General features: G+C 35.8%; 1 protein-coding gene across 1 annotated transcript in view; it reads left to right on the top strand.

The window, feature by feature from the left end:
- The window catches only part of PCDH17 (protocadherin 17), a 96,264-nt gene extending 78,123 nt beyond the window's left edge, over positions 1-18,141 (top strand). The window contains exon 4 of the mRNA XM_041731198.1: positions 13,421-18,141. Coding sequence (XP_041587132.1) covers positions 13,421-14,103 — 683 coding nt within the window. The 3' untranslated portion in view covers positions 14,104-18,141. The remainder of the gene's footprint in view (positions 1-13,420) is intronic.
- The last annotated feature ends 1,151 nt before the right edge of the window (positions 18,142-19,292 follow it).

Below are 19,292 nucleotides of genomic sequence, written 5' to 3'. Positions count from 1 at the left end.
TTGAGTTTTAATACTAGATATTTATAGGTAAAGGAACATACTCATCTGAACTAGTAAAATTAAAATAAGTCACCTAAAAATTTAAGGTTAGGTGACACTCTCTCAAATTCAAGTTGGTCTCTCTTTGGGCAGATACTTTGTGATCCTAAATATGTGTCCACTAGCAGGTTCCACATTCTCCAATTGTCTCAAATAATTACAACATTCTAAAGGTATTTTAGGGTTCAGTGTGGAGGTTTCTGACATTTTCCTAAAGATTGCAAAGGGATTCATTGTGAAATAAAGTATTGAAATTTGACTTGTTCACTTCACTTCATCTCATCACATAGGTATTTTATCATCTCACATTATCACAAAAAGGGTGTGTACAATACAATAAGATATTTTGAGAGAGATCATATTCATATAATTTTTATTAGAGTATATTGTTATAATTGCATTATATTGTCATTAGATATTGTTAATCTCTTAGTGTACCTAATTTTTAAAATAAATTTGAAAAATAAACTTTATTGTAGGTATGTATATACAGGCAAAAATATAGCTTATATAAGGTTTGGTACTATCCATGGTTTCAGGCATCCACTGGGGGTGTAGAACATATCCCCATAGAGAAGGGAGGACTACTGTATAACCTTTTTCGGTAATGACCATGGAAATTGTTAGGCAGCTATTCAAAAATAGTTTTGGCAGCACAAAGGATCACTTCTCCTAAGACTGAGCATACATATTTTTAGGGGGAAAAATTCAAATATAGCATGCCTGAAATTAAAAAAGACTGTCTCAACGAATTCTCCTTGTGATGTCAATATGAATTTCTTTTTAGATTGGATTTAGATTACAAGTCTGAAAATAAAATGAGCTCTCATGTATTTATATTTATTTCCCTGTTAATATTACTCATGGGAAATACACTTCACTTTTATCATCTGTTCTTTGCTCCAGGTATGGTTGATTATCAATTAAATCACAGAAAGTACTCTCCAAGATAAGAAAGTATTTAAAACATCACTGTAGACACCTTTTGATGTTCATACTGCATTATGTATGGATAAGCTTTCATATCCTTTAAAAGCACATTTTTATTTTTGCTCTGATTCAAGGGTAGCATTCTCCAATAGCTTTTTGACTCTCAGTTTGATTACATAGCAGGGTGATATATAGGGACACATCTCCTATCTTCCTATATATGAATTTCCTGACCTCTTTTCCCAGTTTCTCCATTGCTTCAGTGTGCTTTCATGATTACAAAATATTAAAGCTGTTACAGAAAAATGGCTTGTCATTGCCAGTAAAATCCATTACAAGAAACACTTCTGTATATTTACTCTAGAACATGCTATTGAGTGTATTGATTTTGCTTAAATTTTCATTCTTGGGATGACCCAATCATACAGGATAAAAAACATCAGCTTCCAATAAACTTACAGAACACTAAAGGTAATAAGAACAGAATGGTTTTAGAGAAATAATTCCAAGAACAGGCTTTATTTAAAATGTCAGTTATCCTTCCTTTCCTACTCTTAATGTATTTTAAAACTATCCATAATAATAGTAGCAACAATTGTTGCAGTATTAGCAGCGTGAGGGTAGGAGTTGTTTAGTAAGATCAAGGCCAAATTGTTTAGGTTCAAACTATCTGTATATTATTCTAAAGTTACCTTTGGGACACTATCAATTTTATTATTTTATTTTATTTTATTTTATTTATTTTATTTATTATTTTATTTTATTTTATTTTAAATTTTATTTATTTTTTTCATGAGAGACACACAGAGAGAGAGAGGCAAAGACACCAGCAGAGGGAGAAGCAGGCTCCATGCAGGGAGCCTGATGAGGGACTCGATCCCCATACTCCAGGATCACGCCCTGGGCTGAAGGCAGACGCTCTACCCAGGCATCCCGACACTATCAATTTTAATAGTTCTTTCAGACAAACTTCATTTCACAGAAGGCATTTTTGCTTAAAATACATATTTATTGTCATCTGTGTATGTGTATGCATATGCGTTAAGGACTTTTAGCTTTTGTTTAAATCACAATAAAAATAGTTTTTGTAGGAATCACACTTACAGAGAAGTATAGTTTTATATATATTCCCCACTCATATATTTACATACATGTATTTCATATTGCTTCTTTCTTTAAAAACATTGTATTTGGGCAGCCCAGGTGGCTCAGCGGTTTAGCGCTGCCTTCAGCCCAGGGCATGATCCTGGAGACCTGGGGTCAAGTCCAACCTCGGGCTCCCTGCATGGAGCCTGCTTCTCCCTCTGCTGTGTCTCTGCCTCTCTCTTGCTCTCTCTCTCTCTCTCTCTCTCTCTCTCTCTCTCTCTCCGTGTGTCTATCATGGATGGATAAATAAAATATTTTTTAAAAAAATTGTATTTTTAAAAATACTCATCTGAGCAAGGTACCCCTCTATTTTTTCAGAACTATATCCATCTCACTTAAGGTAACTGAATTGAAACTTTAGATCTGTCTCAAGAGTGGAGTTCTATGAATTTAATGAAAAGCTTTTGGAGACTAGAATGTCTTTGAAAATACAGAACATATAAAATTTTTTCTGAAAAATCTATCTTTTGGGACTCCCAAATCCTATTGGCAGGTGTTGATTACTAAATAATAAGCAGGAGAGGATTAGTTGCATCTGAATTAACTCTATTTTCTGAGACTGTTAAAAATGACACCCGATTCTGCGTACTTGTCTCTAGCAATTGAAAACAAACAAGTGCTAGAAATAAGATGAACAATGAAATTTAAACTGGTAAATAGATACACATCCCAATAGAAATCAGATAGCAAGCCTGGGAGAAAAACGCTAATAAGACTATCTTGCCTGCTTCTTGCAAAGGGTTCGGCTTAATAGGCATGTTTTCATTGACCTTCCTTACTGGATTACCACTTTGCTGGGAGGATGACTTGAATTTTAGATGTATTCATCTGTGTCATCAAAAATGGTGTCATTATCTGAGATGGGGTTAGCTAACACAGGCAATAAAAGCATAAGAAAACATCCTTTTTAAAGATGAAGAATAGTCTCATATTTAAATCAGACTATTTTCAAAGATGCTATACTTTCGAATTTGCCCCTGTAAACCAAACAGCTTTTACTAACTATTGCATGCCAGAGCATAAGTTTATCGCTGCATGTAAATCAGGTTCTTTTGGAAGCTGCATTAACCCTTTTAGGACTCTAAAATTACAAGGATTTATTAATTAATTCATATGTGATGATAGCTATAAGATAAAGGGTAAGATACAGATGCAGCTAAATAAAATAAAAGGGAGAAACTGGCACACTTGACACAATGCAGTAGAGTCAAAAAAAGGACAAAGGGAGAAACGTAGGCGTGAAGAAAGAAACCTATAGATGCTGAGGTGTGGGTTTTAAGGACACTCGCTGTTTTCTGTAATTTAAAAGTATAAAGAGGTGGTTATTTAAATATAGACTTTAATTTCAATAGAGGTGTCACTGATTTTTAAAAGTCCCTGAGGGGAAAATATTCTGGCCTTTGTGCTTCTGTGGATATATGCCAGGCAGGTTTGTTTATCTTATTTGAAATTATAATAAATAAATCATAAACGTTGAATTTTATAAGTTCTCAATAATTACCAGAGGACTTTGGATTTTTATGTAAACATGGTACTTGACATACAGACGTGATGTTACTTTATTTATTTTTAAAATAAGCTCTAGGCCTAATGTGGAACTTGAACTCATGACCCTGAGATCTAGAGTCAGCTGCTCTACCAACTGAGCTGGCCAGGTACCCCAGACCTGGTGTTACCTTAAATCCTCTATACCTTACAGCAAACGAGAGCCAGTATGCATAACTGTTTAGGTCCTGGGATCATTCTGAATGCCAGCATCACAGCTTCAAAAATGAATGGGATTTTTATTGTTTGGTTTGGTTTTGGTGTTTGGTTTCAAGTTTTTATTTATATTCCAGTCTGAATGGTTTTGAAATAAGTAATTTGTAAGGAGTGGTCTTTCTCATCATAGATTATCAATAGTATTTGATATCTTCTTGGTGTAGTCTTCCTTCACATCAATGATAACATTCAGGTGTGAATAATGAGTTCTGTGTGCTCAAGGAATGGAGCATGAAAGCGTATATAATGGTATCAGTGTCTTGATCCTCAAGAGATATAAGGATCTCATGGAGGCAGACGGCTTGAAAAATAAGAGTTAGGGAGCTAATGCTAGAATCCATAATTCAGTGGGGAAATGGTGGCACTATCTTCATCCAAAATAGAGTGCTTATTTTAGACAACATTTTCAGGAATTTCCTGTAGTAATTTATTCTTCATGATATCCAGAAACAACTTGGAAAGGTTTCTGAGATTCAACATCTACCTATTTGTGGCTTTCTGCCTCGCCTTGAGAAGTACTTATTACCTCTCTCCTAGTTACCTAAAGGGTCTTCTTTCTTCCAAACCTTTCCTCCTCTGGCCTTCTCAAAGAATCATTTAATCTTTCTAATATGTGATCAATTTTATAGTTTATTAATAATAATAGCGAATTAGAGAAAGAGTGAAAAGAGAGAAATAGATGTAAGAAGAGGAAATATTTTTTCTAATGAAGAATTATAAATTGTAGGATTTATATAGTTAATATAAAGTACCAGTTAAGTCAACATACATTAAGACTTTCTTTAGTTTAGAAGGAGTAGGATGAGACACAAGCAGAATGGGGTCACGATGAAGTTGGAATAACTATGCCAGTGAATCATGTCATGTCCTGCTGTGCTCCACTGGAGATAATCCTGGTTGGGACCAAAGCTCCAGCTATCTGTTTCCAGAAATAATGCTGATTTGAATGCATCAAAGTGTTGTATGTTAATAAGTGTTGTCTAATACTTTTTCAGTCAAGCACCTAAATATTTCAAAAATTGTCTGAGACATACAATACACTGCTCAGATACCTATCACAGTGCCCATAGCCTGCTTCATTACATTTGTTTTTATTCAGAGCTTTTCCATTCTCTTTCAAATCCTAGCAAATTTTCTGTGCATTATTATTTTACATTTTTGGCATTGTAACATATGTCCTTTGACTTATTAAGCTGATCTTTTACTACCCTGTGAAATGCACAGTCCTGTGTGGTTCTTATTTCACTTTCTCATCCCTTTCCCTAGATCATCCTTTGCCTGCTCTCCCCACTATTTATTGAAACCCTGATCATCCACTGAATTGCAGATCAAGTACCACTCCTTGTACAAAGCCTTTCACAATATCATAGTTTGTACTTGTCCCTGTATTTCTGTCGCCTGACACTCCTGTGTTCAAAATGTTATTGATCGTGAATTATTTCCCGTAGTTGGTTTTAAACCTACTTTCTAATTCTAGTCAAAGTGTAAATGCCTTAATGAAGAGATAAAATTTTACGGATGGAGGATGCCTGGGTGGCTCAGTGATGGAGCGCCTGCCTTTGGCCTAGGGCGTGATCCTGGAACCCCAAGATCTAGTCCCACATCGGGCTCCCTACATGGAGCAGCCTGCTTCTCCCTCTGCCCATGTCTCTGCCTCTCTCTCTGTGTGTCTCAATAAATAAAATCTTTTCTTAAAAAATCCTACAGAATTTTACAAGTGGAGAGACATAGTTTTACGTACTACCAACCTTATCTTGACACAACCTTACTGTTCTACAACATTCTATTCAAGATGCCTTTGCTTGAAAATCTCCAATGCCTTCGAAGCACAAAGTTGGTGTTTTATTCATTCTTGTGAATGCTTAAGTATAACTTCTTTAAACTAACTACTGAACTGTACACATCTAAAATTGTCACTGAATTTGAGCTGTCTTTCCTCTGCTGGCACATTAGTGTCATATTGTTTCTCCTTAAGAGACTCTGTCAGGGTCCTTTTCTCAGAAAACAGAAACAAAAACAAAAAACAAAGTTTGTTTCATTAGTATAGTATCCAACTTCTGAGCCAGTTCTCCTCAGCCTAAGTTAAGACAGAGATGGCCCCCATTTATCCGTGCCTTCGCTTCCAAGCATCTGCTGCTCCCCCAGGTGATGGCTGCACCTACATTATGGGATTAGGGGGAAGGGGGTAGCTAAAAACTGAAGGCTAATCCCAGAGCAGTGTACCAGGGCACACAATTAGGTTTGTGCTATGGATTCCCAATGCGTGATCTGCAGTCTCATTTTTAAAATATTTTTGATGCTTGCATAGCAAATCTCCTTATATCCTTTTGCTTTCATTCCTTAACGTAAGTTTCCATTTAATGTAAGTCGTCTTCATCTCGGAGCATTATCTGTGTGTTGTCAGTATATATGCCAGAAAATTCACTCTGGTAGACGTGCTATTATGTCCAAGGGGTCACAAACACTTAAAACCATCCCTGAAGGCGTGCAGGTGCGCTGAATAATAAGTGCAGGGGCTCCAAGTGCTCCAGATACCCAGCTGCAATTGGATGCAGTTGAATATGATATAGGCCAGTGGTTTCTGGTGTCTGAATGCAACCGTGGCAGTACATTGGGAAGCATTGTGCAATGCAGGTGCACGCTAGAGGATTGCTACTTCAAAGCTGCCACGGTTTGACTATTTGATGGTGTTATAATAACTTCCTCTTCAAAATATGCTCTCCACCTATCAAAAGCAGGCAGAGTGGTATTGTGCAACTGAGGCACAGTCTGGAAGCCCTGTTGGCAGTGGATCAACCTAAAACTATATGTGTTTGTCTCCGAGGTTTTTTATTATGTGAACTATGTTTCCACCTTCTGATTCCTTACAGCCAATTATCAGGAAGTATTTAAGTTTCTGGAGTTGTATACCCAGGGTTTAATCAGGTATTGCTGCCAACACGTAAACAGGCATCCTCATAAAATGAGCATCGTCATATTATAATGAGATTCATGGTCCCCCTTACATTAAAAAAGTGAAAGAGGCAAAAACACATCCTGCCTGTATGTATTTGTGCATGTTCCTCGATTCGTAAAACAGTATGTTCCTGTGCACAAGAAGCAGGGGAAATACAATGCAATAGATGAAAGATCACTCAGCCAAAGTGGTTAGTTTTCTGATACCACATTTTCCCTAACCTTTTCCTTTTCTTCCGTGCACGAGGGATGCACCAAGCTTATTAAAAATTGTGCTAAAATTAAGCCTGGCAGTCATGTGAACAGTAGCAGAAAAAAAAAAAAAAGAAAAGAAAAGCATGTGATAAAATTGTAATGTATTCTTTTCTTTCTTGTTCTGACACAGGGGAAAAAAATTTGGAGACAACTTTCCAAAGCTGTCTCTAGAAATAAGATTGAAAGTGAAATTTTCACCCCTCTCATAGTCAGAGCAAAATCAGAAGGTTTATTTTTAACTAAGAGGCTAGTAAATGGGACATAGAAATCATAAATGAAAATAATTTGAATGAATGTAGATTAAGGTGCCATGTATGCGGAATGATTCACCCCATCACCCCAACAAGTATAGGGAGTTTACAGGACGGTAAAGGAAAGTAAGTGAGTAATAACCCACCGCCAAAAAAAAGAAAGGATTGTTTATGTTAGAAAAGTGTCAGCTCACAGGACTTTGTGAATCATGTCAACCCACTGAAAGGAACATTTTATTAGGGATCCGTTGGACTGTATTCTGGTGAGATTTCTATTTTAGCATCGATCCTTTGTATCTGATGTGTTAGAATATATTTGGATTAAATTGTAATTTGCCGCACTCATAAGGGAGTGTGTGTGCATGTGTGAAATTGAGTGTGTGTGCTGAAGAACAGAAAAAGAGCGAAAACAAGCTGTTCTTATACCAGTGAAACCCTTCAGGAGAAAACTGGTTACACAGAAACTGCCAGTCGAAGGTCTTGGCTTGTCATTTTTGCTGGTCTGTGATGGGTACCTAGTTTAGATTCTGTAGAGTTAATCTCCAAAACCCCAGTGCCAGCCATAAATAGAGATGGGTGCCTGGTCTCTGCTTTTCCAGACAGCTAATTAGGTGTTATGAAAGCTTACGTTGGTGAAAGAAGGTAAATTAGAAATAAAAAAGAAAAATGAGAACAAATAAAAAATGGACTTCCATTTATAGAGTTGTCTACTTGGAAACAACTCTAATTTTAAGATGCTGTTAGAAACAGTAGCAACCACCACACTAAGAGAATAAAAACTCTTCCTATTTAAAGCTGTTTACAAAGCAGAAATAAAACCATTTTGTTGACAGTCAAAAAGCAAAGAAAACTCTCTCTCTCTCTCTCTCTCAAATGCCCTTACCCCGTGGCCACAGCATTTTAGAACCTCCTCATTGATACCTTGACTCAGGGGATTTTGGTTTCTGGATTTTTATGACACAGACATTTATTTCTGTATCATAAAAAAATAAATAAATCAGACGCATATGTGAAACTCTTATGCTAGAAACTCTATGCATGTTTTTGTACAAATATGTGGGCTCCCGAGGCAGCAAGCTAGTTGAAACTAGGGGAGGAAATCCTTTTATGTTTTCTAATATCTCCCTAAGTAGTAACAAATTAGTTGCCAAGTATCTCTGTTTGGGTAATGTGGCATAGTGCTTTGAAGACTGGGAAAATAAGCTTAATTTCTGATTTGTGATAAATTCCTGCTTGAGAGTGGGAGAGACTAGAATAAATACATAGATTTACTCAGGGCCAAGACATTTTATGGAGACTGACTCCTTGACATGTTCCCTTTGCAGTGAACACCACTAAAGCCATAACACACAAGGATTGGTTCCCTTGACTTTTCCCAAAATAATCATGTTTACCAAAGGCTCCCTGAATCTTTACTAGTCCTTGCTAGTTTAAATGGTGTTTTGGCTTCAAATTTTAATCTTATACATAGTAATCTTTGGCACCTTTTACCCACTGCTGAGATGGCTATGCACGCCTAGCAATACAGGGACCTTAGTTACAACATGAAAATCACAGTGTGAACATTAAGCTACGGACACCTTTGTGGAAGATTGCTAAAACCCGATAATTTAAGAGCAGGTAGTTTGATGTTTTACCTAAATATTTTCTTTCCTCACAGAGATGTAACTTCTGCAATTATAGTTCCTTTGAAGGTGTAGTTTGGCACCCAACGATTGCTTGCAGAATATCGCTAAGATTAAGTTAGTAAACTGCTAGTCTAGGTTAAAAAGAGAGAGAGCTTCCAGAAATGTCAGAAAATATGAATACGTAGATTTCAGGCATTTATGCCTAAATCAATTTGAATTACATAATATTCTAAAATCAGGGGTAGCCAAGTTGTTAGTCCAATCATGGATTTCATACCTACAGTTGTAGGGCAAAGGGAAATTAAAATTTTGGAGATTTTAAATAAAAATATAAATACCGGGATCCCTGGGTGGCGCAGCGGTTTGGCGCCTGCCTTTGGCCCAGGGCGCGATCCTGGAGACCCGGGATCGAATCCCACGTCGGGCTCCCGGTGCATGGAGCCTGCTTCTCCCTCTGCCTGTGTCTCTGCCTCTCTCTCTCTCTCTCTCTGTGACTATCATAAAAAATAAAAAAAAAAATAAAAAAAATAAAATAAAATAAAATAAAAATATATATATAAATACCTATATGTATACATTATGTTTGTAATGTTTTATATTTAAAAATTTGTGTATATATATATGTGTCTGTGTGTGTGTTTTATATGTATTCATGTTATCTCCTAAACTATGAGTATAGAACTTTCTTGTGCATTTTATTGATTCATCTGTATTTCTCTTAAGACAACTACAGATAGTAAATTTTCAGGAATACATTGGTTATACATTTGAGTTTTAAGATTTTCTTTGGACTATATCCCAGAGAAAGTTCAGTTTTTTAACACATGTGTAAAAACACACGCACGTGCACACACACATGCAAATAAAGATCTATATGTGTGTCTGTATGTGTGGTTTATTGTACAACTGAATTGCAAGTACTGTAGTCATCTGAGTGACTTTATATCGTTCGCAAAAATATTATATAATTAAGATGAAAAGTTAAAATAATATGACTGTGTTTAGATCCCTCTTTTTGAGAGCTTGTGTAATAGTGGCTATAGGAGTATAGAAAATTCTTTTTTTTTTAAGATTTTAATTATTTATTCATGAGAGGCAGAGACACAGGCAAAGAGAGAAGCAGGCTCCTTGCAGGGAGCCCCATGCGGGACTTGAACCCAGGACCCCAGGATCATGACCTGAGCCAAAGGTAGATACTCAAACACTGAGCCACCCAGGTGCCCAGGAGTATAGAAAATTCCTAATACTAAACAAGTATACAAATTTATTATATTATTCCATGGTCCTTCAAGGAATCATGCATTTTAAAAATGAGACACTAAACTTTCCCTATAGGCAGAACTGCCCAGAATTCCAGCTGTTGGCCTTCAGAATAGTTTTTCTCTTTGCAATATAAGCATGCTTATCTCTTAGTTTCTCATCTGCATACCATTTGCATTATGCCATCATTTTGGCAAAGGGTGCCTTCTGTGAAAAGGTAATCATGTTTTATTGAGGAAAGGGTGAAAATGCAGGTAAATAATTTCTTTGTAAATCCAGATTGGTCCAGAGGAAGAAACTGAGTCTTGGATCAATTATGTTTACCTTGATTTCTTCTATCCGGAGTCTCTGAATTTGTTTTCTAATACAAATATCTAATCTATGCTAATAGCAGCAATCTATATAATTTTCTTCTTTTTCATTTGTGTGGTATATAATTCAACCTACCTATTCTGAGATGCATTTTCCGTAAGGTACAAGAAAGAGTTTGATTATTTACCTTGTAGCTCTAGGTCTTGAGAAAATACTCCACACTGTTATTTTTATTATACATACTTGGTTTATTGAGGGGTTCATTGAGGGGATCTTAAAAATACATAATAGAAGGTACATATGACAGAAATCCTCCTGCACAACCGCCCCTTCCCCCTCTGTCCTTCCCTTCACTTAGCTTTCCTTCTTCCCTCTTTTTTTTCTTCTGTTTTTCATTTTGTCTATTTTTATGTCTGGGTAGTCACTCGTTACATACTACCTATGTCCCTTTTTTGTGCCTACCTATTCATCTATTTATTTATGTTCCTTCAGAAATAATTTCACTTTCTCATAAATTCTTATTTGACCCCTGGCAGTAATAGTTCACTTTTTGCTCATAGTTTCTGCTGCTTGTACAAGAGTATCCATTAGATTTTCTTCTCTGTCTGGGAACTGCAACCGTCAAAATTACAGTCTAATCAGAAGGTGAAGAGCTTATAATGTATCATAATCAATACTTAGAATTTGCTCCCTAGGTCGTGACATAAAGGAGTCAAGTAAAAAGCTGCAGATTTTCAGCTGTGAAATGCAAACAATCATTTCATGTTGATGGTTTCAAATTCAGGGTCGATTTATACTTTCATACATCTGCATTATTCTATCTCTTTCAGTCTCTTCTTAAATTCATATTGAATTCATGCAGTGCCAGGCTATCCAAGTTGCTGAAATTGAAGTCCAGTCAATATTGAGATATAAAACTATGTTAGCATATTTCAAAGAGAATGTACGAGTTGTAAATGAATTTTTTAAAAGTCATGGCTCTAAAAGACACAAAAGTAATGAAATAGATAGTAAAGTTTTCTACTGTATTTTTGGATGATAAAATTGGTTGAAAGAAATGATACATATTTATTTTCTAACACAGACTAACACTCATGTAGAGGTTATATTTATGGTTCTCATTCACAATACGTAGAAAAAAAATACCTGATATTAAAATTTTCTGATATCCATTTTTTAAAAAAATTCTGCTCGACTTTAAATCCACATAGGAAGGCTTCCTAGCAAATTTCTATGTCTAGAGTTTTCTGCTGCTGTTCGTGTCCATCTGCCTAATAATCTTCCAAGACAGGTAGTATTTGAGTTCAGTTTGAGGCTATCTTTCACCATTCCTGCCACCATTACATAATAAACAACATATTTCATTCATTCATCTGTAAATATATTTTTTGAAAACATGAAAAATTAAAATAGAGGCAAGATACCTGAATACATTTTTAACATTTCACAAATATGAATGACACATGCTATGAAATACCACAGTACTTTGGTTCTATCAAGACACCATTTTGATATCTTTCTAAAAAATAATTAATCTCATAAGAAATTCTTTTACCTTTTGAGATAAATAAAGTTGTGGTTTATTTTATTTTATTTTAGGATAAGGAATTATTTATGTGTTTTAAATATGAACTCAGGTTTTATATATGACTTTAGAAATGAATTTATCAGTGGTGTTAAATTTGGTGCTTTCTATTTTAAATATCTTTCATATAGACTATTTTTTCCTTGCACAGGATACTATGAATTTGTAGGGATCCTCTCACATCAATTAAATGACTATCCCAAAGGTCCCTAAATGTGTAGGGAATTCTATTCCCATCACACAAAGGTAAATTGTAAATATCCTCTCCTGGAAAAAAAAAAAAAAAAGTCCTGATTTAAAAAGAACCATTAAACATAAAGGGAAACAATCATTTGTAGGTGAAAGGGACAACTAGGAAGATGTAGTTCAAAGTTATTGTTTAAAATATTGGGGTGGTGGAATTATGCAGCTGTTGTCATAATGCAGGAATTTTCTTTCATATTTTCTGTTCAGCATCTTTGAAATAGGGATCATTAAAGAAGGCTTTATTTAGATTCTCTGTATGCCTATTGGCAAAAGAGAGAAGCAAACATTCTCACAGAAAACATTATCATTTAAAATAGGAAATCATGAGTTGTCATTCATCTGAACTATATCTGTTGACTAAATCCATTTTCACCTACTTACACCAAAAACAAAAAGCTGAAGTGAAGAAAACTGATTGCATGATCTATGCCCATATCTAATAAAATAGGAATGTACACTTTTTGACAAGTTTATTCATAACACATTCTGATAGAAAATTCCATTTGCTCCTCTCAGTAGGAAAAGTAGGCTTTTTAAGGAAACCTTTTATTTCATGACTGTCACCAAAATAACAATTACAAGCAAAATAGGGATGAAACATGAAGAAAAAAAAAGCAGCTTAGGACTTGTTATGGAAGTATGTGATCTAGTTTTTACCCCATTATTTGATTTGAAAAATTAATCCTGGTCATCCTTTTTGAAGTTCACTGTTTCTAGGATGGGTTATACAGAACAAAGACTAACTGATACTCCAGGAGATTAGTTTACAGTGATGTTCTATTCCACTGAGAATGATTCTCCAATGGCCACTTTTTACCTCTTCCCAGGCTATGGGAATTCATTAATATCTAGAGAATAGACTTAAATAAAACCATTGTCTCAACCAGCAGGTTTATGCAACCATCCTGAAATGTTTTAATTATTGTTTTCTTTTCCTTTTTAATTAAGAGACCAGAGGTCAAACAAGCCCACTGAGAGCTGATCGCAGCCTCAGTAGAAATTTAAAAGCAACCCTAATGATTGGATTTGCTGTTTTCTCTTTTGTTTTGCAGAACCAGAAGAGTGTGTTAATTGCACAGATGAATGCCGAGTGCTTGGTCATTCTGACAGGTGTTGGATGCCACAGTTCCCTGCAGCCAATCAGGCTGAAAATGCAGATTACCGCACAAATCTCTTTGTACCCACAGTTGAAGCTAATGTTGAGACTGAGACTTACGAAACTGTGAACCCCACTGGGAAAAAGACTTTTTGTACATTTGGAAAAGACAAGCGAGAGCACACTATTCTCATTGCCAATGTTAAACCTTATTTAAAAGCCAAACGTGCCCTGAGCCCTCTCCTCCAGGAGGTCCCCTCAGCATCAAGCAGCCCCACCAAGGCATGCATCGAGCCTTGCACCTCAACAAAAGGCTCTCTGGATGGTTGCGAAGCAAAACCAGGAGCCCTGGCCGAAGCAAGCAGCCAGTACTTGCCCACTGACAGTCAGTACCTGTCACCCAGTAAGCAACCAAGAGACCCTCCGTTCATGGCTTCTGATCAAATGGCAAGGGTCTTTGCAGATGTGCATTCTAGAGCCAGCCGGGATTCCAGCGAGATGAGCGCTGTTCTTGAGCAGCTTGATCACCCCAACAGGGATCTGGGCAGAGAATCGGTGGATGCAGAGGAAGTCGTGAGAGAAATTGATAAGCTTTTGCAGGACTGCCGGGGAAATGACCCTGTGGCTGTGAGAAAGTGAAAAAAAAAAAAAAAGAAAAAAAAAAAGCATTGGCATTTTCTTGTCTCTTCTGTTGATTTAAAAATGATCCCTCCTGGTGACAACCCGTTTTACAGGGATGAAGAAAGACCAATGCTGCTTTAAGGCTTTTAGTGAACATCTGAAGTGCCCACAAGTATGTTCTTTTCACTGCTGTTTCTTTTCCAGAGATAACAATGGTTTTGTTTTGACCAAACTTCTATTAGGACAGAATTAATGATGCTGAAAGAGAAAAGAAAAAGAGAGAAGAGAAAAGAAAGAAGAAAAAGGAGGATGAGGAGGCGAGTTACCTTTTGACAATCTGTTAGGAAGGTATGCAGTGTGAGAATGGAAGTATTTCTGATCACTCTTAAGACTGTCCTCCGTGATTTATGCTGACTTAACTGTTTACCTATAAACCCCATACAAAGCAGGGTCATAATTTGTGATCTGTGGTGGATTTCTAGCAGTCATCACAGGCTTCTACTTAAAGTCCCGAAAAGACCTTGCAGTAGTCCAAGCTACACCAAACATTAACACATATTTGTGGTAAACATTTCTGTATAAAGTTACCTGCCACACATATAAACACAAAGAACATTCCATATCATTAGTCGGAAAAAAAGTTTAAAAAAAGAAAAAAAACTTGGTCATTTGTAAGACACTTCATGTCGTATTAAAGTTAAATGTAAAAAGATATAGTCCATTTTGTCCTGCACACACATAGACTAATTCACTTCATTAAAGGAGAAGAAATTTTAAAAGGTTTAAAATGCCTCTTCAGCTTTTTAGTGTCCAACAAACTGTATAAATAATGACGGATATGTTTTAAATTTGACCTGAAAAAAAATAGTGACCGCGGAATGATTAATATTCAGAGGAAATTAACATGATTGATAGGTTTTATTCATTTGTGGACACTAAAATAGCTCAGGAAAGTGAAAATGTCTTAGACATACACAAATCATATGACCATTTAAATGTGCAAATGTAAGAAGATTCAATGTGTTTACATCAAATGACATATTTTTATTGATTTATTGCAGATTCAGTGCATATGAGCCAAATTGTTGAGTGTATAAGAGCTATATTGTGTATTTTATTAAATTAATATATAGTTGTGTTGCAAAAATATTTGGGCTTATATTGTAAATGGCAAGTGTTGCCTCGGTAGCTGTCGAACTCTATGAGTTTTGTTTTTTCCTGCTTCCTTTTCCCCATGGAGTGTGGGAAGCAGTGCCTCAGAGCAAAGTCTCTCGTTTAATGTATAGTCTACCAAGTACTACAGTACATAATCTGTTCAAAATGTGTTTGAGTGAGCTGATGGAGCTAACTGAAAGGTCAAAAAATACATCCGTCAGTCATGGTTATGTGCAAGTCCTTGTAGAAGCTTTTATTAAAGTCATGCTAAATCACAAGAATTACATTTGTACTGATACCTGAAACTTCTTCACGTTTTTTCGATAACATCCAGCTTCTGCCTATGTAGATATCATAACGTTGATTGGTTTCTCAAAAGTATCTTAAGTGGTTCAAGATGTGTGTTCCCATTATATTTCAAAACCATGAAAAAATGCTTTAATGCATGTGTGACACCAGAACCGGTTACTTGCATTGTGTAGTGTTTCTCAAGAGGTCTGGGTCTTAACAAAATGTTTTTCCTTTCTCTCAATGCTCTTCAGCCTCTTTTTATTGGTGTCCTTTGAGAACAATACACCTCCTATTCCTTCATTTGCTTACACCTTCTCTTGTGACATTTAGCAAGTTTCAAACTTACTTCCATGTGAGGCTAGGAAACCTCAAATTTCAGGAATTGGGAAAAACAAAATTAGCACTTGCAGAAGTAGCAGCAGATGGGAAAATGCCTTGATTGACATTTTCCTTCAGCATTTAAAATTTTTGGCATTTTACAGCTTCATGACAAACAGTTTCCAGCCCATACCTTAGAAAATGTGGTGCTGAGTTAAATAAAGGCTGTTTGTGCACTGGAGCAGAAAAATGCGTTATTTGCAAACTGGTGGAGAATTCTGTGCCTTCTTTTCTGGCCACCAAGCCAGTGTAGAAACAGCATAAATGTCATAAAATCATTATATTTAAAACAAAAGCAAAAGCAAAAACAAACATTGAACTGAATTAAGTTTTGTAATTTTAAACCTCGAAAAATTCAGCTGAAAATATTTCCGTCAAATGCCGTCAAGAATTTAGACTGTACCTCGTTTGCAAAACTGCTTTGAAAGGGAAGAGTGGACAACTCCCATCAGCCTTATTCTCTCGAGAACTGTATTTGGTTCCTAGTAACAGCCTTTCCAAAGCGCTACTCTTGGTTTTTATTACTCATAAATGTTTAAATTAGAAAAGAAGGGATCTTGTACACGTGAAACCTAATTGACTCTCTATATTTTGGACAATTTATGTATCTGAAATGTGTTGTCTCTGTTATATGATGTTATTTTTTGCCAGGAGACTACAGGTTGATTTAGCTTGATAGCTGAAATTTGATGGAAAACTAATTTCCATTTAGTCTTACCAAGTGTTGCCTCTCTCTTACTAGACAGATAGCCACGTAGTACAATCTAAGGCAGTATGTAAATGAAATCAACAGAGAGTAGGCTTTATTTTTAAAACATTCTTAACGCTGAGTAACCAATTGTTCAATTTATTATATGTGTCTGAAGACATTAAAACACTATACGATTTTAAGAATTGGTTGTGCCAATGTGTGAGGGATTTACCTTTAGGCTCTCTGTCACCGGTGATTTACTAGTGTTAGCTGTTTAACACATTATCTGTATTTAGTAGTGATTATTTATTTACAAGTTGGTGGTAATTCAGCAGTCAGGACTCTGAGGTTTTGTAGTTGAGTTGAGGGAATCTCGCCTTTATTCATTTGGCTGGCGACTGCCTTTATCACAGACCTCTGGTGCTTGGCTTCCAAGGAAGTCTATGAGATGCCAAAATCACCCCTCTAAGGAGCAACTTGCTCTGGGGGGGTGATATATGATCAAACAGTGATATTTCAAGGGGTTTCAGCATAATTCAGAATGTGGAAAAAGTCACGTCCTCCAAAACTAACCCCTCAAAAAAATCCCACACGTTCAAAAATGAATAACTTGATAATACTTTGTCTTTTAGGTCCTTCAATCACTGAAGTCAAGCACAGAATAAGAATTTATAGAAATTTTTGTAAGAAAGTCAAAAGTTCTCAAATTGTTCACTGGTGAACTTAAAAAAAAATCAGTAACACAACAATCTTTTCATTAAATGTTAATAAAAGATCTTTTCATCAAAGTTAAAAGTAGTGAGAATCAGTGTTAGTTATTCCTATACCAAAGTAAACATTAAAGAGACATATCATGCAATTCTAAAGAATACTTTCATATTATTTCTTAACCTTACATACTTATCCTTATTGCAGGCAATATACAAGGATTGGCTCACTACTCCATGAATTAATTGAATCCCTGGTTGGGAAATTGACTCTGTTTCGTTTTCCCGAGATCTTGTAAAACATGACTTCCCTTTAAAGGATCTAGGCAGTGCTCAATTTAAAAAATGACACCATAAAAAAAAAAAAGTCATGTAGCGATAGAGCAGTATATGCTTTATTAGAACTAGGTTAAAAGCTGTTTGTTGCCTAATGGAGTAGAAGTTGCTGAGGTCAACAAGTAGACTGAGGTCTGGCATAATATATGCCCACTCATTATTGTCTAATTATATTCTTTTGACAACAGGCAGCATTTATCACAGCATTAATTCAAATGAGAGTTTTGGCTATCAAGATGTGTTGATTTGAAACATAATTGAATGAGACCTGATTAAAGTCTGACTTTCCTGGCCTCAGTGTTTTGCAGGTTGGCTATTCCCATGTATCAGCCCCATCACTCCATAAGGTTCTTAGCTGCACCAAGCAATTGGTGAACAAGGACAACAACAAAAGCAGCATACATTGTATGGATTTATCTCAACGCTATTGTTTAATGGCTGTGTTTAATGTGACCTATCTGGAAAATGAGGACTCCGAATAAAAAGCTATTACTAATAGTGGCGTTGCCTTCCCTTGAATTCATTAACGCAGAAGTGGTGTGTTATACTCTGTGTACCTCTTCATAATTATTTTGGAAACCAACTATGGTATCACGACTATTTTGCAAGTTATTTGTTTACCAGTAAAGTAAGATTTCTTAAAACTTTATTTAATAATAATGTCACTAGGTTCTCAATAAGAATGGGTTGACAATCTCTCGGACAGCTTCGACAAGTATTGGCTAGTCAAATAATCACTATGGAGTCATGGCCTAAACGTTCACGGCTTTTTATAGCTACAGTTGGTTTTAAAATAATTTAGTACAAGAACCCAAAGGACTTCAGAAAAGTCTTTTTTTAAAGCTTTCTCATAATCTTACATGATTGAGGAAAACACATATTTATAAATAGCATTTTAAAGTAAATACATACTTATCATGGCATCTTAAAATAATAAGCTGCTTTTTCTACTCATTCAACAAACATCTACTGAATTGCTACTTTGTGTTTGCCATTGGCTACTATGACCCAGAAGTAGACTGTAAACAAAGCAGTGGTCCCTGGATCACAGTCTTATGGGGGAAACAGATAGGTAAGTTCTAATACACTTGCTCTTTATAAATTGGATTTGGTTGTTTGCATTTTTCCTCAGTTTCTCCATGTATCCCTTATTTCTCACTCTCAGTGAATGGCATCTCCTAAATTAAAAACATAACAATCTGCCCATTTGGATTGTTCTTTTAATTTTCTCCTAAAGCATAATATATATCAAGAAGCATGCACAGCTTTTCCACATTTCAGAAGACCTTTATGGTTTAAGATTATTGGGATAGACTAATAGGCTTATATAATCATTCTTTTGCTCATTTATTTGTTGAATTCTCTGTTTCTTTTTCATTGAACACCACTTAGCGGGCTATACAAGGACCTTAAGTTACAAAGAACTAAGACAATTATAATTATGTTGCCCTCAGTAGTTTGTGCCCAGGTGATATACACTAACATGGGAATGGACCTTATGTTCCCTTGAAACTATTCTCTTTTCATAAGGAAAATTTTAAGAATAGCAAAAATCATATGGCTACCATTCATCACTTTCAAGTGTGAGGGTAGAGCAAGTAGAGCAAGCTGTTAATGGTCTCTCCTGATACATCTGACCAGGGTTGAGG

Source organism: Vulpes lagopus, chromosome 16, assembly GCF_018345385.1.
Source record: "Vulpes lagopus strain Blue_001 chromosome 16, ASM1834538v1, whole genome shotgun sequence".
Classification (NCBI taxonomy): domain Eukaryota; kingdom Metazoa; phylum Chordata; class Mammalia; order Carnivora; family Canidae; genus Vulpes; species Vulpes lagopus.
Note: the sequence above shows the minus strand (reverse complement) of the source record. Positions and strands in the feature narration are given on the sequence as shown.